The sequence below is a fragment of the Kogia breviceps genome, chromosome 15 (assembly GCF_026419965.1).
Source record: "Kogia breviceps isolate mKogBre1 chromosome 15, mKogBre1 haplotype 1, whole genome shotgun sequence".
Classification (NCBI taxonomy): Eukaryota; Metazoa; Chordata; class Mammalia; order Artiodactyla; family Physeteridae; genus Kogia; species Kogia breviceps.
The window spans coordinates 64671486-64689339 of NC_081324.1; the positions used below are offsets into that span (position 1 = coordinate 64671486).

Consider the following 17854-nt stretch of genomic DNA (forward strand, 5'->3'; position numbering starts at 1 on the left):
GCTGCACTGCTCATCATGCAGGATCTTAGTTCCTGGACCAGGGATGGAACCTGCACCCTGTGCAGTGGAAGTGCAGAGTCTTAACCACTGGACTGCCAGGCAAGTCCCTAAATGGTAGTTTTTTTTAAAAAGTTTCTGTTTCCCAAATCAGTAGAAATGTTATTGATTTTCCTGTATTGAACTTGTATCCTGAAACCTTGCTAAACTAACTGGTTAGTTTTAACGGGGTTTTTAGGAGGATAGATTTTGGGGGACTTTCTACCTAGATAATCACATTATCTGCAAAGAGAAACAGTTTCTTTCTTTCTTTCTGATCTGTATTCTTTTTACGTCTTTTTCTTGCCTTATTGCACAGCTAGGAATTCCATTAGTTGGCTTTGTACTGTAAGGAAGAGCTTTTCTTTTTCCTTTTCAAAATGAACTCATGGATTCCTATGTAATTTAGTTATTTTATTTTATTTTGATTTCCAGTTGCCCCAGATTTGGTCAGTAGGAGCTCCTCCAGTTGACCCCTATATCCTGTGACATGTTACCATCATTCTTTGAACTTTGTTACTTTCCAGGTGGCCCAGCCTTGGAATCAGCCATTTCTTCAAGGAGCCCTAATTCTTTTTGGTGTAGGATGGTGTTTAGAAATCAAGATCTGGGTGTCTGGTGTGCTTGTTGCTAATGGGATGACTTTGCTTCTAGGTGCTCTCGATGGAGAGAGCTAGGGAAAAAAATGTACACACACACGTGTGTGTGTGTGTGTGTGTGTGTGTGTAAATATATACATATACATACAAATATGTACATAAACATATATATTTCACACTGACATCTCCAATTGCTCAGGGCTCTTTCCAGCCTCCCCCACTTTCCATATTTGCAATTCTCTTCTCAACAGTAAGAAAAACCTGGCACCCATACATTCGCTCAATCCCCTCACATGTAACTGATTTTCCGACCACGCCAGCTGCCTCCTTGGCTTCCACCCATGCTGCCACCTCTAAGGGGAGGCAAGGCAGGAGAGGAAAATGGAGCAGGAGGGTCTTGAACACTTTGCAATCCAGCCCTCCACTTCCTCCCCACTGCCTGCTCTGCTTCTCTGTGGCAAGTAGCCCTCTCAACTCTCCCTGCCTCAGCCTCTTCCTCAGCCCCTTCACTCCTGGCTTCCAAAAGGGTTTCTTTCCTTACAATTGTATGAATTTTTTAAATTATAAAAGTATTTCAGACTTCCCTGGCCGTCTAGTGGTTAAGACTCCGCGCTTCCACTACAAGGGGCACAGGTTCGATCCATGGTCCGGCTACCTAAGATGCCACGTGCCCCGCAGCTGGAAAAAATAAAAATAAAAATTCAGGCTCATTTTTGCAAGTTCAAACCATGCAAAGCCTGTAAAACAAGGCAGGAGGGCCAGAGCAGAGAAGCCCCTCCACTCCACCTCCAAGAGGTACCTGCCCTTCTTTCCTGTGCTTTTAAGAACATACTTGCATATTTACATAATTTAAAATGTTAAATAAACATTCGAATGGGATAGTTTTGTATATTTTCATTGCTTTTTTCCCAATAAATCTACCACAATCTTCTAACCAGACACATCGGAATCCATTATAAAAATGTACCATAACTTATCCTTTTACCTCCAGATCCCGTTTTCAAGGGTGACTGTCACGTGTGATGATGCCCTTCCCAGCCACCAGCTGCCTCAAAACCCCGCGCTGCATCTGCTGGCAGCTTTGGACCGGGCTTGGCAAGGGGAGGCTGGCAGGAGCCTGGAGGGGGAAGAAGAAGGTTTATTCGCTGGCTCCCTGCGTGCAGAGTGGAACTCAGATTCCCCTGCCGCGGGAGCCTCCGTGCACATGCGGGGCAAACACCTGTGTCCCTTGGCCAATGGGCGAAGCGGTCACGCCCCCTTCCAGGCAGCACCGCCCACCGTGGAGGGCTCTTCACAACGCGATTGCAGTTGCAGAGACCATAGGGGGCTTGTCATTGCCGAAGGACAGAAGACAAACCCCAGTGCGGCGTCCCAGGCCCCTGGCCCGCACCCGCCACCCCAGGCCCCACGTGCTCCACCTTTGCCACCTGTGTTTGACCTTCTAAAAGTTCTTGAGACCTGAGACTCCAGCACAGCATGTTTAGGACTAATTGCTGACGCACACAGTTCTGGTTTCTAACAGGCTGATTCTGTTCTGACCCAGCCCCACGGGCAGCCCGGCAGCTCTCTGTCCCGTAGGGTCCCAGCCACAGCCCGTGCGACCAGAAGTGGGAAGCTCAGTTCTGACTCTGGAAGAAGGTGGCCTGGGCTCTGCCTCACCCCAGCTGCAGCCCTAAGCCTTGGGCTCCTCCTCTGCTCAGGGATGAAGTGACCTTCAGGGCCGCAGCGTAACTGAGTGAGCCGCCGCCTCTCCAGCCCAGGGTCTTGCACACAGTAGGTGCACAGTAAATGCTGACTCTCCCCAGCCCCTGGAGGGTTCACCCAGGTTCCCTTGTGGCTGGCTCTCTGGGCCCAGTGGTCGTCCCTCAGCACGGCCATGGTCTAACCACCGTGGCACCCTGGGCCACTGGCCTTCTGTCTGTCAGTGTCCACCTGCTCGTGTGGCCGTCTTGGAGCTCTGTCCACAGCCCTGCTGCCTGGCACTTCCCCCGGTAGGCCTTCCCTCCCACCTTCCATGACTCCCCCAAGCATGCTGCCTGGGTTACCCAGAGTCTGGCCTGAGCCTTTTAATTTTGTATCCAGGTGTAATTCACATACAGCGAACTGTCCTGATCTTAAGTACATGGTCTATTGAATTTGGACAAAAGTGTTCATCTGTGTCACCAAGACCCAAATAAAATTGGAGACTATTTCCATCACCTAGAACCTCTCCTGGGGCCCCTTTCCGGCCAATCCTCCACCTAGAGGCAACCAGCTGTTTTGGCTTCTAGGACCACAGATTAGCACTGCCCAATCTTGGAATCCCCAGTGGACTGCCCCAGGCTTCTCTGCGGTGGGGCCTGGTACTCTCTGAGTGTTGTAGCCCTTTGCGGGCTAGTAGGAGGAGGCCGAGGAGCTACCAGGGCATCAGAGGCACAGATGCATAGGCCCTGTTGAGAGGGGGCTGCTGGAGACGTAGTGTCTAAACCACAATAGAACACAGGGGCAGCAAACTCTTCCTCCCTGGGCTGGCCACAGGCTTGCCCTTCCTTCCGCCCCTAATGTTGTTCCTCCCTTTCCTCTTTGCATGTGGTTAAGCGCTTCCACCATGGCCTCTACCCCTTGCTCTGACCCACGCGTGAGTTTGTGTGTCTATCTCAGGTCTTAGCCACAGGCTCAGTGCCAACTGCATGGCCTAGCAGCCTCCAGGAGCACTGAGAATGTCACTGGCCACCAGGCCCTTGTTCCCGAGCTCACGACTCTCCCACTGCCCCGTCTCCAGAGCTCCCCGAGCCTGCCTCCTCGGATGGGGAGGTGTCGCCAAATAGCCAGGCCTCCTGGCATTCGCCCACCTCCTTGGTCCTCGGGCCCCTGCCCACAGCACAGCCTGCCCAGGCGGGGCCTCCGTCCCATTCTCCACTCCAAGTCTAGACCAGCAAGCAGTTGTGAAGGAATGAACCGTTTCTGTCTCTTTAAATAGCGTTAAAGCTCCCCATCCCCTACTTTGATTTTAAAAGTAAAACATACTTATCAAAAATTTGGAAAATATTACAAAAATTACAAAAATAGTAATACAAAAGCCAAAATAGAAATCTGCGTTTCCTGTGTGGAGACTGGATACGTCTCTTTGTACATCTGTCCACTTACGTAGGTGATCAGATATATGCTTTCAGTACACTTTGTGTTTTGCTTTTGTCATTTAACATCACCTAAGTTTTTGCCCTAATCTTTACATTTTTCTAATTATTTAGATTTCCTTTTTGCCCCCCTATTTCATCTTACTAAAATTATTTGGGAACAGAATTTTCAAACGATAAGAGTCCACTCTGTGAACGACTCCAACTGGTGGAGCTCTAGGTTGTGTTCCATATCTGGCTACATTGGCAGTCAGGACCCTGGTCACCCACTAGTCGCTGTCCACGCCTCCCATGCACAGTGACCAGACATCCTGGTGTTTGCTGTTGTCCCAGCCATTAATAGTCACTCGCTTGCTCTCAGCGGCGTCCCCATGTGGACAATAGGTCCCATGGACCTCCTTCAGGGGGCTAGGAGGCACCTGGAGATGAGGGTGGGCAGAGGCCACTCTCAGGCTCTGGGGACCAGTGTGGAGGATGGTGACACAATCCCTGAACCGAGGTGGAGCTGGGGGGAAGGGCAGTGGGTTTCAGAAATGTTGGGTCAGAAGTGTCCACGTGACACTCCTGGAATATGGGCACTAGGACACCCGTTGAGAATGTGCACAGCAGCTCCGTTTCTGCAAAAAGCCAGAAACCCACACCACACGGATGAATCTGAGAAACAGGACGCTGAGTGACAAGGCATGGAGAAGAATGCAGCCAGCACAATCCCATTTTCAGAAAAGACAAACAAGATGAACTAATGTGTCGGGAGATGCACGATGTAACTATTATCAGTTACATCCAATCTATGACATCGCTTCTTGGTGTGTTTATGTCAAATACTTAATGGAAGAACTGCCCAAGCTGGGAGAGGCAGTCGTGACAAGGGACTGTTCCCGGTGGGGCCACCCAGGCTGGACGGGAGAGGCAGCTGCTGAGAACCAGCTTCATCCGTGAGGCCTGAATTCACGTAGAACATGACGACACCAACAGGCCTTAAATGGACCAAGCTGCAGCCCGTTTTTGCCAATGAAATATGTACATGCAGTTCAGGCTCAAATTTATGGCTTTTATTTTTATGTATTTATTTTTGGCTGCGTTGGATCTACGTTGCTGTGCGCGGGCTTTCTCCAGTTGTGGCGAGCTGGGCTACTCTTTGTTGCGGTGCTTGGGCTTCTCATTGCAGTGGCTTCTCTTGTTGCAGAGCACAGGCTCTAGGCACATGGGCTTCAGTAGTTTCGGCACATGGGCTCAGTATTGTGGCTCGCGGGCTCTAGAGTGCAGGCTCAGTAGCTGTGGCACACGGGCTTAGTTGCTCCGTGGCATGTGGGATCTTCCCAGACCAGGGCTCAAACCCGTGTCCGCTGCATTGGCAGGTGGATTCTTAACCACTTCGCCACCAGGGAAGTCCCTATGGCTCTTATATTTAATCTTTTCATCTTCAGCAACTTTATATTGTTTCTTTCTGGGCAAAAAGGTGCCTTTCACTTCTAGAGGCTTTTGTTTTGTTTCGTTTCTAAACACTTAACTTGGCTACTTTGTTCCATACCCAAAATCAAATCTTGTTTTTCCTCTTCTCTCTTTTCCAAGTTTTGTCATGTAGTCATATTACTTTTATAATTTAAGAAAGGAGGGGGAGGGGAGGGGGAGAGAAGGGAGGAGGAGGAGGTGGTCTCCCAAGCCACAGCCATAAGGAGTGGTGGAGATAGTGGTCTGAGGAGGGGCCTCCCTGGGTCCGGGCCTGGCACCTAGGGGTACCCTCAGCCGGGGCTGGAGTGGTCCCCAGGCTGCTCTGAGGAGGCTGCACACACCCCTTGGCCTTGGGCGCCCAGATGTCCAGGCTCAAGTCCCCGAAGCAGACCCAGGATGAAGTGCAGCTTCATGGCTGGGGCTGGAGGAGGGTCTGTCCTTGACTGGTCCAGTACCAGGGCGGGCAGCCAGGAGCCCCGGGACCCTCTGAAGGGAACTGGAGGGCCGGCTAGTCATCAGCCCTCCCAGCTGGCTTCCTGCCTGTCTCTCCGGCTCTGCTGGCTGTCGGTAGCTCCCCCAGGCTAGAACCCCCACCTGGTGGGCATGAGACCCAGTCCCCTCCCACCCCCAGTCCCCCCAAGGCATACCCTGTGCCCTTGGCTGTCTGTGCCGGACTTGGCCTCTGGGTGCAGGTTCGTCCCCTGCTGCAGCCCCCATTCCCAGCTGCCATCACGCTGGCCTGGTCCTGGTCCAGGTCCAGCAGATGAATAAGGCCCAGCTGCCCCGGGGGCCACTCAGCCCCACCCGCAGCCTCCAAGCTGTGTGACTGTGTGTGAGTGTGGAGGGTGCCACTATCTGCCTGCAGTGCAGATTCAGACACGTGGGCAGCTCATTAGGGAACAATCAAGACAGCATACACTTAAGAATGAGGTTTTGCCGGGCAGATTCTGCTGGGAGCTTTGGAGGAGGCGGAGGGGGCAGGCAGGGGGAGACAGACGGGTGAGTAGGTGGGGCTGGGGGAGCCCGGGCCTGGTTCGGAGCCCCAGCCTCCCGTGGTGGCAGGCTGGAGCTAGATAAACATGCCTCCCTTGCTGTGTGGCCGGAGGGTGGGAGACCACTGCCCCAAGCCACCTGGAGCCAGAGGGGCACTGAAAGCCCTCAGGGGTGATTTGGGAGCAACACACAAGGCCCACGGTAGGCGAGAGGGGGCACGCAGGAGCAGGCGAGAGCGAGCAGGGGACAAAGGCTCAGCACGCGGGCAGGGGTGGAGGTGGCAGTGTCAAAGCCATCCTGGCTGGCTGGCCCAACTCCCCTGAAAGCACCAGCACCACCTCCTGCCCCTGTCTTGGGAAGTTCAGGCAGCACTTCGGCACCGTGGCTCAGCAGTGCAGGCATTTTTGATGTTTCCCACGTTCCCTTGAGATCTGAGCTTGGCCAGAGCACATGGGACCTTCTGTCTGAGTGTGATGGGGGAGGGTCTCCATCCTCAGAGTCCCTGGGCCACTGAGGATTCCTGCAGGGTCCCCAGGGGCCAGAATCCCCCCCCTCCACTTTTCTAGAAAAAAAAAAGTATTTATTTTTGGCTGCGTCAGGTCTTAGTTGCAGCACGTGGGCTTCTCTCTAGTTGTGGTACGTGGGCTCTAGAGTGCGTAGGCTTAGTCGCCCCTCGGCATGTGGGGTCTTATTTTCCCAACCAGGGGTTGAACCCACGTCCCCTGCGTTGGAAGGCGGATTCTTAACCACGGGACCACCAGGGAAGTCCCCTGACCCCCCTCTTGTCACCCCTGGAAGAGGCTTGCAGTGAAGAGCTTTCCCGCTGCTAGTGCTGGCAGGCTCCCAGGGATGGGAACCAGGCTGGGGGGTGGGCCAGAGAGGCCGGCAGCACTCTCTGGAATCATCTGCTCACTTTGCAAGATTGGTAGATGATCCCCCAGCGGCTTCCAAACACACCCTGGTGGCCAGGGACCAGGAGCGAGGAGGCCAAAGAAGGCAAGACTCAGGACTCGGGGGTGGGGTTCAGAGCTTGTGGTTTATTGACACGAGCACAGAGGCCCCTGGGACTTGTCCCTTGGATGGGGAAACAGCCACCCTGTCTGGGAACAAGACCTCCTCGCACAGAACACTTCCAGGAAGTGCACCAAGATGTGCATGGATAAACCCTTGGCAAGGCTGCAGGTGCATTTGGCAAAGCTGTGGAGCCTCGGGGAAGAGCGCAGGCCTCCGGGGCTGCCCGCTTGGGGCTGCAGCCAGAATCAAACCCAAGAGCTCATTCTGCAAATGCCCACTTGGTCTCCATTTGGCTCAGGTTGGGGCCAGGCCCAGGAGCAGTGCAGCTGTGCCCCCACCCTCTGAATACTGCAGACGTGGCCAGGACATCTGAGTCCACGGTGGAACTCTAGCTGCAGGGGAAGGGGCAATGGGGGGCCGCATGATGGGCCAAGGAGGACAGGGGTCGCTAGAAGGTGACCCAGGACCCCAGACAGACAGCCTGTGCTTCCCCTGTGAGGCCTGCCCCCCGTCACTCTTCCCCCTGAAACACACCAGTTCCTAGTCCTGCATGCTGAGGATGGGCTGGATCAGGGAGGCCGTGTTTCCCCCTGGGGTTTCGGCACTGGCGCTGGCCCCTCTCCTGGGCCTCCCCCACCGCTGCTGCCTGGGAGCAGCCCAACCTGTGAAAGCAGGGCTCAATAGCTCTGGCTTTTGTTTTCCATATAAGGAAGGCGCTGGCATCAGTAGCTTGATTCTTCCTCAGCCCACTTACTGTTAAGAATAGATACTAATAATACTTAATCACCCCTCGTTGCTGGCGTGGGGAGGGGCCCTTAGCCCTGGCAGCATCGCCCCAAGACGCTCCGGTTTGCCCAGCACCTCCAGAATTCCAGTGGCAACTGCACAGACTCAGTGCAACAGACTCAGTACAAAGGGGACACTGAGGCCCAGGGACGCACAAAGATAATGACCAAGTGACAAAGCTTGGGTTTGAGTAGGCAACCGAGGTTTCCAGACCAGTGTCCCTGGCTAATGGCCCTCTTGGGACTGTGACCTGAAGAGGAAGTGGGCCAGAACTCGCAGAGGCTGAAGGTGCCCTGTCCAGAGGGGAGGATGGCTCAGTGCCCAGGTGTTGCATGAGGCAGGGCTCCCTCGGGCCCCCACCCCAACCTGAGGGCTGGCTGATCCCTATCCCGGGAGGGGCCGATGAGGGGGCCTATGGCTCCCAGAAGGCAGGGCATTCAGGTTAGCCAGAGCAACACCTGCTCACTGGGCCACCAAAGCTGCTCTCTGAATTGTGACCATGCTAAAGATGCTTTCTACCAGGAGCCCCTGAGCACGTGGTCTCAGCTGCTTCATCCCTGCTGGGACGGGGGAAACGCTGAGCCTGCAGGTGGTGTCCCCCTGCTTCCTGGGGATTGGCCTTAGGAGGGGCTCTCACCGCCCTCCCTTCCCTGGGTGAGGGGGGCAGAGGCTCCCTTGGTGCAGCCGGGATCAGGGTGTGCCCTGCACAGCCTGTCCTGGGCCCTCCTACTGCAGGTGGACTCTGACCGCCTCCATGGGACCCCGCAGCCTCAGGGACCCGGCACCAAGCCCCCTCAGTGACATCCTCTAAAGCCTCAGCTAAGCCACCCACTGCCCTTCCCAGACCTGCCAGCCTCTGCCTGTGGCAGCCTGCCCACCACAGGGAGCCCAGGTCCTCCCCCCAGGTACCCCTCTCCCTGGGCCCTGACCTCTGCCTGGAGCCCCTGCCCGGCCCTGCGCTTCCAACCCTATACCCACTCAATGGGAGTCAGCAGGCAGGTGGGCTGTGGGCAAAGCAAGGCAGCAGAGGCCACCATCCACAGGCAGAGAAGGACAGACTCCCAGTGGCATCCCCCTGCCTCCAAACACAGCCGGAGACCCTCAGGCTGCCTCGGCCTTGCAGAGCCCCTTAGGTGTGTTTCCTGTTGAAACCAATTCAACTACCAATACACAAGACCTTCTGGAACATTCCAAACAGCAGCAAGGACTCGCCCACTGGTGGAGCTTAGTCCCTCAGCCTGGGGTCCAGTCAGAGACATGAGAGGCAGGGCCACAGTAACCCCGACTCTGGAGCCCCGAGCTCCAGCCCACGTTCTCATCGGCGTATCACAAAGGCAGAAAGAACTCTTCCCGGAAGAATTCTGGCCAAAATTATACCATTCTGACAAAACAAATCCTGCTTTTGAAAAAACTGAAACGTGCTATGGGAACCCATCACACGCCCGGAAGTTCCAGCCTTGCCTAAAGCTGTTTAAGGCACTTGAATGGCTTATTTACACCACCTGGAAAAGTGTGTTTCAATCCTGATTTAGGGGAAAAAATCCAGTAATACTGCAAAAGAAGTTTCTCAAAAAAAAAAAAAAGCAATTCTTAAGTTTTCTAAGGAATAAAATAAGTGCCGAGCTCTGCTTAAGTTATATGACACAACAGGTCCTATTGGCACTGACAGAACAAGGACAAAACCTGAAATACTGCTTCTGAATTAGACTTTTCCCTGGAAAAAAAAACCCCACAAACAAGACACACGTGTCTTTGTCTGAGCGTTCCCTCCCTGGTGCACGAGGGGTGAGCGGGAACCAGGGAGGTCACTGGTGGGCACCACAGATCAGACCCCTGGCGCCACCCCCTTCCCCATGAGGCCACCCTCCCCACTTGGGAAGCCACTTGGCTCGGCCAGGACCTGCTGGGCACCAGGACCAGACAGGAACATCGGTCCATACAAGCCCTCCCAGTGACGGACAGTGAGGGGCGGATGGGAAAACTTTGCTGGACACCCAGGGCACTGGAAAATGTCTGCAGCCCCTGGTTCTGCCCGAAGGTCCCACACACAGAGTCCTGCTACCCTGCGAGCATGCCCAGTGTCTTTGGTTTGGCTGTGGCCGCTGCCTGTAGCCTCTGGTCCCACCCCTACCCAATGGGGCCCAGAGCCTGTCCACTTCCTGGGCCCCTTCTCCTCCATGAGGTCTCCTTCTTGGGCTTCCTTTGGACATCCCACCATCCCACTGTCACCCCGCCTGCTGTGAACAGGCGATGCCCCTGGCAGCTACCAGGATGGGGTGACGCAAGCAGGGCCAGAGGCTGTGGGTGGTGTCACTTGCCCACCTCCTGCCGTGTCCTAAGGCATCCGCAGGGAAGGATCATGCGGGCGGGGCCCGGACCTCCTAGCTTCTCGGCACAGCGTCGGTCTCTGGCTCCAGCAGGTCTCGGGGATCCCGGAGGAAGACCACCATGACCGTGATGTTGTCATGGGAGCCCCGCTCCCGGGCGGCAGCCACCAGCTCCTCAGCCACGTGCAGCCCGCTGCCCTGCTGCCCAATCAGGTGGCTCTGCACGAGGCCGGCCACCTCCTGGTGGGGGACCACGTCAAAGAAGCCATCGCAGGCCAGCAGCAGGTAGTCCTCAGAGCCTGTCAGTGCCCGTGAGGCCGTGTCCGCCTCCCCGGACACGTAGGGCTTCTGGAAGACGTCCCCTGGGAGTGGGAGAGAATCATGAGGGCAATGCCCCTGCTGCTGTCCCCTCCCCAGGCCCCGGCCTGCCTGTGGCCACCCCACCTCCAACACAGGGTGAAAAGGTAGCTTCGCAAGGTGCCAAGCGCTCCAAAGGAACAGAGCAGGGCGATGAGACAGACTTGCCCTGTGTCCCCGCGGGCAGAGTCAGAACCCAGCAGGGCCAAGGGCAGCTCCCTACAAGAGCTGTTTCACTTCAGAGGGGACACAGGCCAAGGATGCTGTCCAGGTGTGGCCCTGGCCCTCCCCAGCCCCTGCGGCTCCCTGCACACCCAACGGGCGCCTCGGCTGAGTCGGGATGCTGGCTCTGCCTCCCATGCACCCTCTCCCATCCCCCTATCACAGGAGAGAACAGGGCACAGCCTCCGCCCGATCCTGCCCTGGGCTTCTCTCCTGCTCAGGCCTCCCCTGAGGGCTTCCCGCTGGTCCTCCTCCCCCGCTGTGGCCCTGACGTTCACTTCTCCCCAGGGCACGAGCCCGACATGTTGCTCCCTGACACAGAGCTGCCCAGTGGTCCCCTCTCCAGTCCCGGTCCCCTTGGAAGGAGGCTGACCCCTCCTGGCCTCCATGTGGGCCACCTCCCGGGGTCCAGCTGTAAGGAAGGCACCATGTGTGTCAAGGAGCACAGAACATTTCAGGAGACTTGGAGGGGCTGGGGCCACATCTCAGGGTGTGGTGGGGGAGCAGGAAGGGAGCGATTTCTCAGTCCTGGAGGGAGGTCTGAGCCCCAAACCAAGGCCTGGCAGCCACAGGAGAAGACAGGGTTGGGGAGGGGGTGCCGTTTTTCTCACTTTTTTTTTTAAGATAGAATAAAGAATCATCAGTGTGAAAGGTGGGTAGGGGAGGGTGAGCCTCATTTATAGACTGTCTATTAAAAATTACCTTTAGCACATACAGTAACTGCCAAGGGTTTCCTCCTAGATCTTTCTGAGAAACTGTTTTAATGAATATAACTTAAGCTGCAATTATCAGTGCAGGATGCAAGTTTCCAAGGTGGCTACACCTGTGCTCTGGATTCACCAGAGCCCTTTTGCAATCTGACTGATGAGCAGGTGAGGCTGCATTCCCAGACCACCCAGTGAGCACAGTCCCGGGCCCTGTGACCCCCCTCCCACCCCCCTCACCTCCTTACCGATGGCTCTGGAGACAGCCAGGGTCCCGTTGACCCTCCAGCAGTCCATGTGGGACACGAAGCCACCCAGCGCCTCAATGCGGTCCTTCTCGTCCTGCAGAGACAGCCAGGGGGGGCCGGGTAGGCCGCGTGTGCCGATGGGGTGCCCGCGCTGCCAAGGGGAGACCAGCTGGTTCCAAGGCAGCACTGGGAGCCACGGCTTTGATCAACGCCCAAGGGAAGCCTTAGTGAGGCAGTGAGAAATGATGAACAACCTAAATCATCCTAAAGATGCAGGAATGGCTAAGCAGGTGATGGTGCCAACGAAGACAGACGGCCAGTCCCCGAGCAGCCTTTCGGGGTCCAGGAAATGCTCATGGCAGCAGAAAGAGCCAGAGCCCCGGGGTCCAGGTGGGGATGCTGTGCCTCCCTCAATGGACCAAGCATGTGTACCTGCGGCCACTCTGCAGGGCTAGATGAAACCTGAACCAGGCCCTGGACAAGCCCTGTGCCCCTGCGTTCTTGTCCTCACCCCACCCCTACCCCCATCCAGGCGCTGTCCGGCTCCACAAAGGACGACGGTGCTCCAGGCCTGAGAGGACAGCACAGAGGCCTGGTCTCGCCATGAGTCCTAAAAACCGTTTTGGTCCTATAACCTCCCCTGAAAGAGAGGTTTCCCAGATGTGAGCCTGCTGCCTGAAGGGTGGTAACACAGAGTCTGTGCTGGAGCAAAATCCCATTGCCCTGTGCCCTCCCCTGTGGCTCCCACCTCTGTTACCTCACCTGGTACAAGGCTGGGGCATCCTGGGGCTCAGGGCACCCCTATCTTCACCTCTTGTCTCCTGGGACACCCACCACCTCGGCTGCCCTCTCACCTCATCCTTCCCACCTGCCTGAAACAGCTTCCCCAAGGGGAAGCCCAGAGCTGGTGGCCAGTGGGTGGGTTCCCAGCGGCTTGGCTCAGCAAGGCTCCCTGCCCACTGCTTCCTCTCACCGGCCCCACCTCCTGCCCACTCGCCCAGGGCTGAGGGGCTGAGTGGCTCACCTGTGTGCGCCCAGGCAGGTGGCCTTTCCTCCTATGCTCCCTGCCACAGGGCTACGCTCTCCTGCTTCCCCCCTACCTCTGATGGGACTCGCCCAATCTCCTGCCACACCCTCCCCACTGAAGACCCTGCAGCTCCATGCGTGGCCCTCGGGCCCATACCCCCAGCCCCTCCAGTCTTCATGGGGTGTCCCACCAGTCCCCACACTCCCAGGGAACATCCAACCCCGAGCTCCCCGGCCCTCAGACCAAAGGCATCACCATCCTCTTAGAGGCCCAAGGCCTCTCTGGCTCCCCACCCCAAAGCCTGGCCTCCCTCTTCTCTGTCCTTCCTGACTTGACAGGCAGGCCCTCCCCACAGCTGGCCGGCGACTACAGTGGCGTCTTTGTGACCCAGGCCTCAGCTTGCCCTCCACTGTTCCGATCATTCCAGAAGCTACCAGATTCCTTACAAAGTGCCTCCTGCCCCAGGAGCAGCGGCTGTGAGTGCCTCAGTGGCCGGTCCTGGCTTAACCTGCTCTCTCCTGGACCCCAGGCCTGGCCTGCTGGGCCCACACCTGCCTTGGGATCCGGCTCTGCCTCCTTCCCTCTCATTTCTGCATCTCCCAGCAGCTTGTCCATGCTCTGCAGCTCTCAGTCCCAAGTCTGGTCCCTTCCAGCTCTGACTCAGCATCACCTCGTCCCTGAAGCCCTCCTCCCCCACAGCCCAGGTGGCTGACCATTCCCCACCTGTGTGCAGGAGAGAACCCTGCCCGTTAACTCCACTTACTGCGCCGCCTGCTGGGCAGAGGGCCCAGCTCTCCCCCCAAGCTCTGGGCTCCATGTTGCTGTGACAGGAAGGGCTCGCGTGGGATTCCTGGCAGCTAAAGCCCCAAGCTTTATGGGACCCCCAGCCACTCAAGTCAGGCAGGGAGCCCTCCCCTGGAGGAGCACCAGGAGTTTCATGGGAAGATGGCCCAGGGCCCCCTTACATCCTAGTCCCCCTGATCACCTGCCTGCCCGGGGGCCCCTTACCTGCCGCTCAGGTCTGTGTGGCTCCATCAGCTTCACCACCTGCCCCTGCTGCACCAGGACCACCTGGGAGTCCCCGAGCCAGGCCACGTGCAGGGTGTTCCCGGTGATGAGCGCGCACACCCCTGTAGTGCCGCTCTGCAGCCGCTGCAGGGAGAGGGCGCACATGGGTGAGGATGGCGAGGCCGCCACAGGCACACGCCCCACGCTGGCCAGACACCAACCCTGGAACAGCACTAAGCGGGAAACAGGAACAGACCGATGCACGCAGGGACCAGGCAGCAGGAAAGGGGCATTTACATCAAGTCAGCAGAGCAGACTCTGCCGTTTCACGGTGTCAGAAAGCAGACAGGTGGGTGTCTGGGGAGCTGGGGGGCGGGGATGACCAAAGACAGAAGAATCTTTGGGGATGACGAATACATCTGTTACCATGGTGAGGGGCACACGGGCATAGACACATGCCAAAACCTACCAGACGGTACTCTTTGGACAAGTGGAGTCTCTTACATGTTAATTATGTCTCGGCAAAGGTGTTTTTAATAACACAGCCTAAACTAAACACCTCTGCTTCAGAGACTCCTTTCTTGACTAGAACAGCAGCCCTGAGCTCCCGGTGGCTGGGCTCCCACCTCACAGTCTTAGACCTGGAAGGTTTTCTGTATAGATTCAAATCCAGCCTTGTTGATTCTGGTGAGGTCTGTGCTCAGAGCATCTGATGACAGTGCCTCCTGCCCCCACCATGTCTCCTCCTGAGCCTTGTCGACGGGGCCAGGCCTGAGCTCTCTGGGCCTGTTTCTTGATCTCAGAAAGGGACACGATCTTAGTATCCACCCTGCTAGAAGGACACCCGAGGTTCCAAGGTGAGGTTCAGTGGACAGTAAGGTCACAGAGGGACTGGATGCGTGCTTTCTTCTTTCAGAAACAAATGCCTCATCGTGGTAACTGCCGACACCATCAGCCTAGGGAGACCTGCCCGGGGGGAGGTGTTTGTGGGGGTGGGGAGCATCAGGTGGACCACGTGTTGCTGCTTTCCGTTATTGCCCTTTGCCGATCGTGCGTTTTTCACAAATTGAAAGTTTGTGGCAACCCTGCCTCGGGCAAGTTTATTGTCACCATTTTTCCAACAGCTTTTGCTCACTTCCTGTCTCTGTGCCACATTTTGGTAACTTCTGCGATATTTCAAACTTTCTCATTATTATTATTCTCTGTCATGGTGATCTGTGGTCAGTCATCTTTGATGTTCCTACTGCAAAAAGATCACGACTCGAAAGCTCAGATGATGGCTAGCATTTTTTAGCAATAAGGTGTTTTTTACGGTACGTGTGTTGTTTTAGACGTTAATTCAGCTGCATGCTTATAGATGAGGATACGGTGTAAACATAGCTTTTATCTGCACTAGGAAACCAAAACATTCATGTGACTCGCTTTATCCCAATATGCACGTTACAGAGGTGGTCTGGAACCAAACCCGCAAGACCTCAGAAGTCTGCCTGTATCGGTGCTGTGTTTTGTTTTCTGTACTTTACGATGTATAGACAAATCAAGGGCTTTCTGAATCCTGAAGAAAGTACCCCTCCCAGGGCTAATTCCTAAAGAGAGCAAATGTCTCCTCAGGGAGTGTGCCTTTTCTGCACAAGCCAGGTGGTCTGAGCCCATGTCCTCAGCCAGGGTCCCTTGCCAGGCCAACATCTCCCTGGCCTGGATGGCTGGGGACCACCCTGTAGCCCAGAGCCTGTCAGGCTTATTCAAACTATCTGGTCCTCAGCTTGTGACGTGCCTGCCTACGGAGGTCACATTGAAGCCTTGGGGCCATGCTTTCCTCTCTCTCGGCCTCCTGGCTGACCCTAGTGCTCCCCGTGTGGTCCTGCATGGGGTGGCGTCTCCTCTTGGGAACCACAAGGCAGATGCCTCTGCATCTGTCATCCCACTGTACCTGATTAGAAGGAAATCGTGGGTGCATTTTAAGACAAGCTGCCCTTCCCCAGGAGGCCCTCACACCCTCTTCTGGAGTGGGGGCAGCCTCACACTGCTTCTATTCAAGCCCCCTTCCAGGCACAAGTGAAAGGACACGACTGCCAGCAGGGCTGAGCGAGGGCCTTCTGCCAGCATCAGCCACTTCGGCTTCCTTCCCTCTGCGAGGCCTGGCCCCTGGCCCCACCGCGGTTCTCACCTCTCGCCTGGCTTTCCAAAGGAACATCTCATCGGTGCAGCAGAAGGCTGCTCGCAGGGCCCCCGCAGGGTCAGTGGGCAGCTCTGGTCGGTGGGCAGTGACAGCGTGCACGTGCACAGATGCGTACCTCGCAGCGTCTACTCCTCCGTGCCCATCGAACACAGCAAAGTAGGCACGGTCCACAGAGTCCTGTGGGGGAGTGGGGTGGGGGTCACAGTCCTGCCGGCCCTGGGCCTGACTGAGGCCGCAATCTAGCCAGAGACTCTGGTCTGGGGGTGGAGATGGGCACTTCTGGGACAGGGTGTGGCAGGACAACATGGTTTCCACCACTGGACAGGCTACATCGGGGGTCTGGGAGAGGATGACCCTCAGGAGCCTCAACTTCTGCTCTGGGCCCAGTTGCAGGGAGCATGGGATGAGGGAAGAGGTGCCAGGTGGCTCCCAGTGGGTGGGGAGAGCAGGCTCAGCAAGCAGGGGTCCAGGTGCATGTGGTGCTGGGGCCTCCCGTTCCTTAGCCCCTCAGCCGGGAAAACCAGGGGCTGGGGGCTGCCCAGGCCCAGGAGCGCTGGGACCTGGCCCCCTGACGGCAGCCATGGTCATCCCTCCTGCCGGCTGCCCAGCCGGCAGCCCCGCTCGGCAGCCAGGGTCCTCCCCTGACCTTGCAATCTCCCACTTCCCACCCGGCCCTCCCCGCCCAGGCAGAGCACTCACTGATAGGCCAAAGAGCATGTTGAAGGCAGGGAGGCACACGTGCCGGTCCTCCATCCTGCGGCGGGCGTTGCGGATGGCGTGCACGGAGACCAGCCACTGCCGCTGCGGGACCCGGGCAGCCATGGGCACCTGCTTCTGCCACTGGCTGCACACTTCCCAGAGCCGGTCAAAGAGGCTCCGCGCCAGGCCCGCAGCATCCAGCACTGAGGGGCAGGACAGGGGGCTGTTAGGGAAGTGCTACCGCAGGCCCTCGGGGGCTCCCCACTCTCCACCCGCTTCCCGTGGCTACGCTTCCCATGGCCCCTGTAGCCCGTCGCCGCCCAGGGCCTCCTGAGCACAGCAGCCTAAGAAGCCACGTGGACAGCCTGTGTCATCAACATGAGAAGTGTCTGGTTTGGCAACACACACGAGGAGCACCTCCCCACATCAACATGGCGAGGCCACGCCCCTCACGGGAGCCCACCCCAAGGAAAGAGCCGGATATGCAAAAACAATTTAAGAACAAGTACAGAATCATTTATAATTGTGCATTAATTAGAAATAATATACATCCAACAACAGAGTAAATTATGGTCTGTTCTTCCAGTGACAAATTAAGCTGCTATTTTTCACAACTAAACACGTAACTGCCATTCGGCCCAGCAATTGCACCCTGGGGCTCGAATCCCAGAGAAATGGAGACTAGTTCACATGAGACATGTGCCCAGTGGTCCCAGAAGTGTTATCTGCAACAGCCAAAAGCCAGAATCAGCCCAGACATCCTTTAACAGGTGAATGATAAACTCCCAAACATCACACCCCGAACAGTGCTCACAGGAAGGAAGGAAAGAGCTACTGACACACAGAGACCTGGGTGAATCTCAGGGAACCACACTCAGTGAAAAAAGCCAATCCCATGTGATTCCATTTATACGCATACTTGAAACAACAAGATTATAGAGATGGGTGGCTGTCAGGGGTTAGGGTGGGGAGGGGGTATTAGGGTAGCTATAGAGGTAATATGACATCCTTGTGGGATGAGTTACGTCATGATCCTAGTCGTGATATTTCACTAGTTCTCAAGATGTTACCATTGGGGGAAACAGGA

At 56.4% G+C, this 17854-nt stretch overlaps 1 protein-coding gene across 2 annotated transcripts in view; it reads right to left on the minus strand.

Annotated features, from left to right (window-relative positions):
- Positions 1-17854, minus strand: part of PPM1F (protein phosphatase, Mg2+/Mn2+ dependent 1F) — a 30005-nt gene continuing 12151 nt past the window's right edge. Inside the window, exons 4-10 of one of the 2 annotated variants that reach the window (XR_010836957.1) lie at positions 16768-16970; positions 16057-16245; positions 13890-14033; positions 11855-11948; positions 10319-10685; positions 1621-1752; positions 1-1313 (exon numbers count right to left, since the gene is read on the minus strand). Coding sequence is in view for 1 of the 2 variants with exons in the window: in XM_059041297.2 (XP_058897280.1) it covers positions 10378-10685; positions 11855-11948; positions 13890-14033; positions 16057-16245; positions 16768-16970 (938 nt within the window). In the remaining variant the exon portion in view is untranslated. Of the gene's footprint in view, positions 1314-1620; positions 1753-7213; positions 10686-11854; positions 11949-13889; positions 14034-16056; positions 16246-16767; positions 16971-17854 lie in introns of those variants that run through there. The other variant, XM_059041297.2, reaches the window with a different exon arrangement.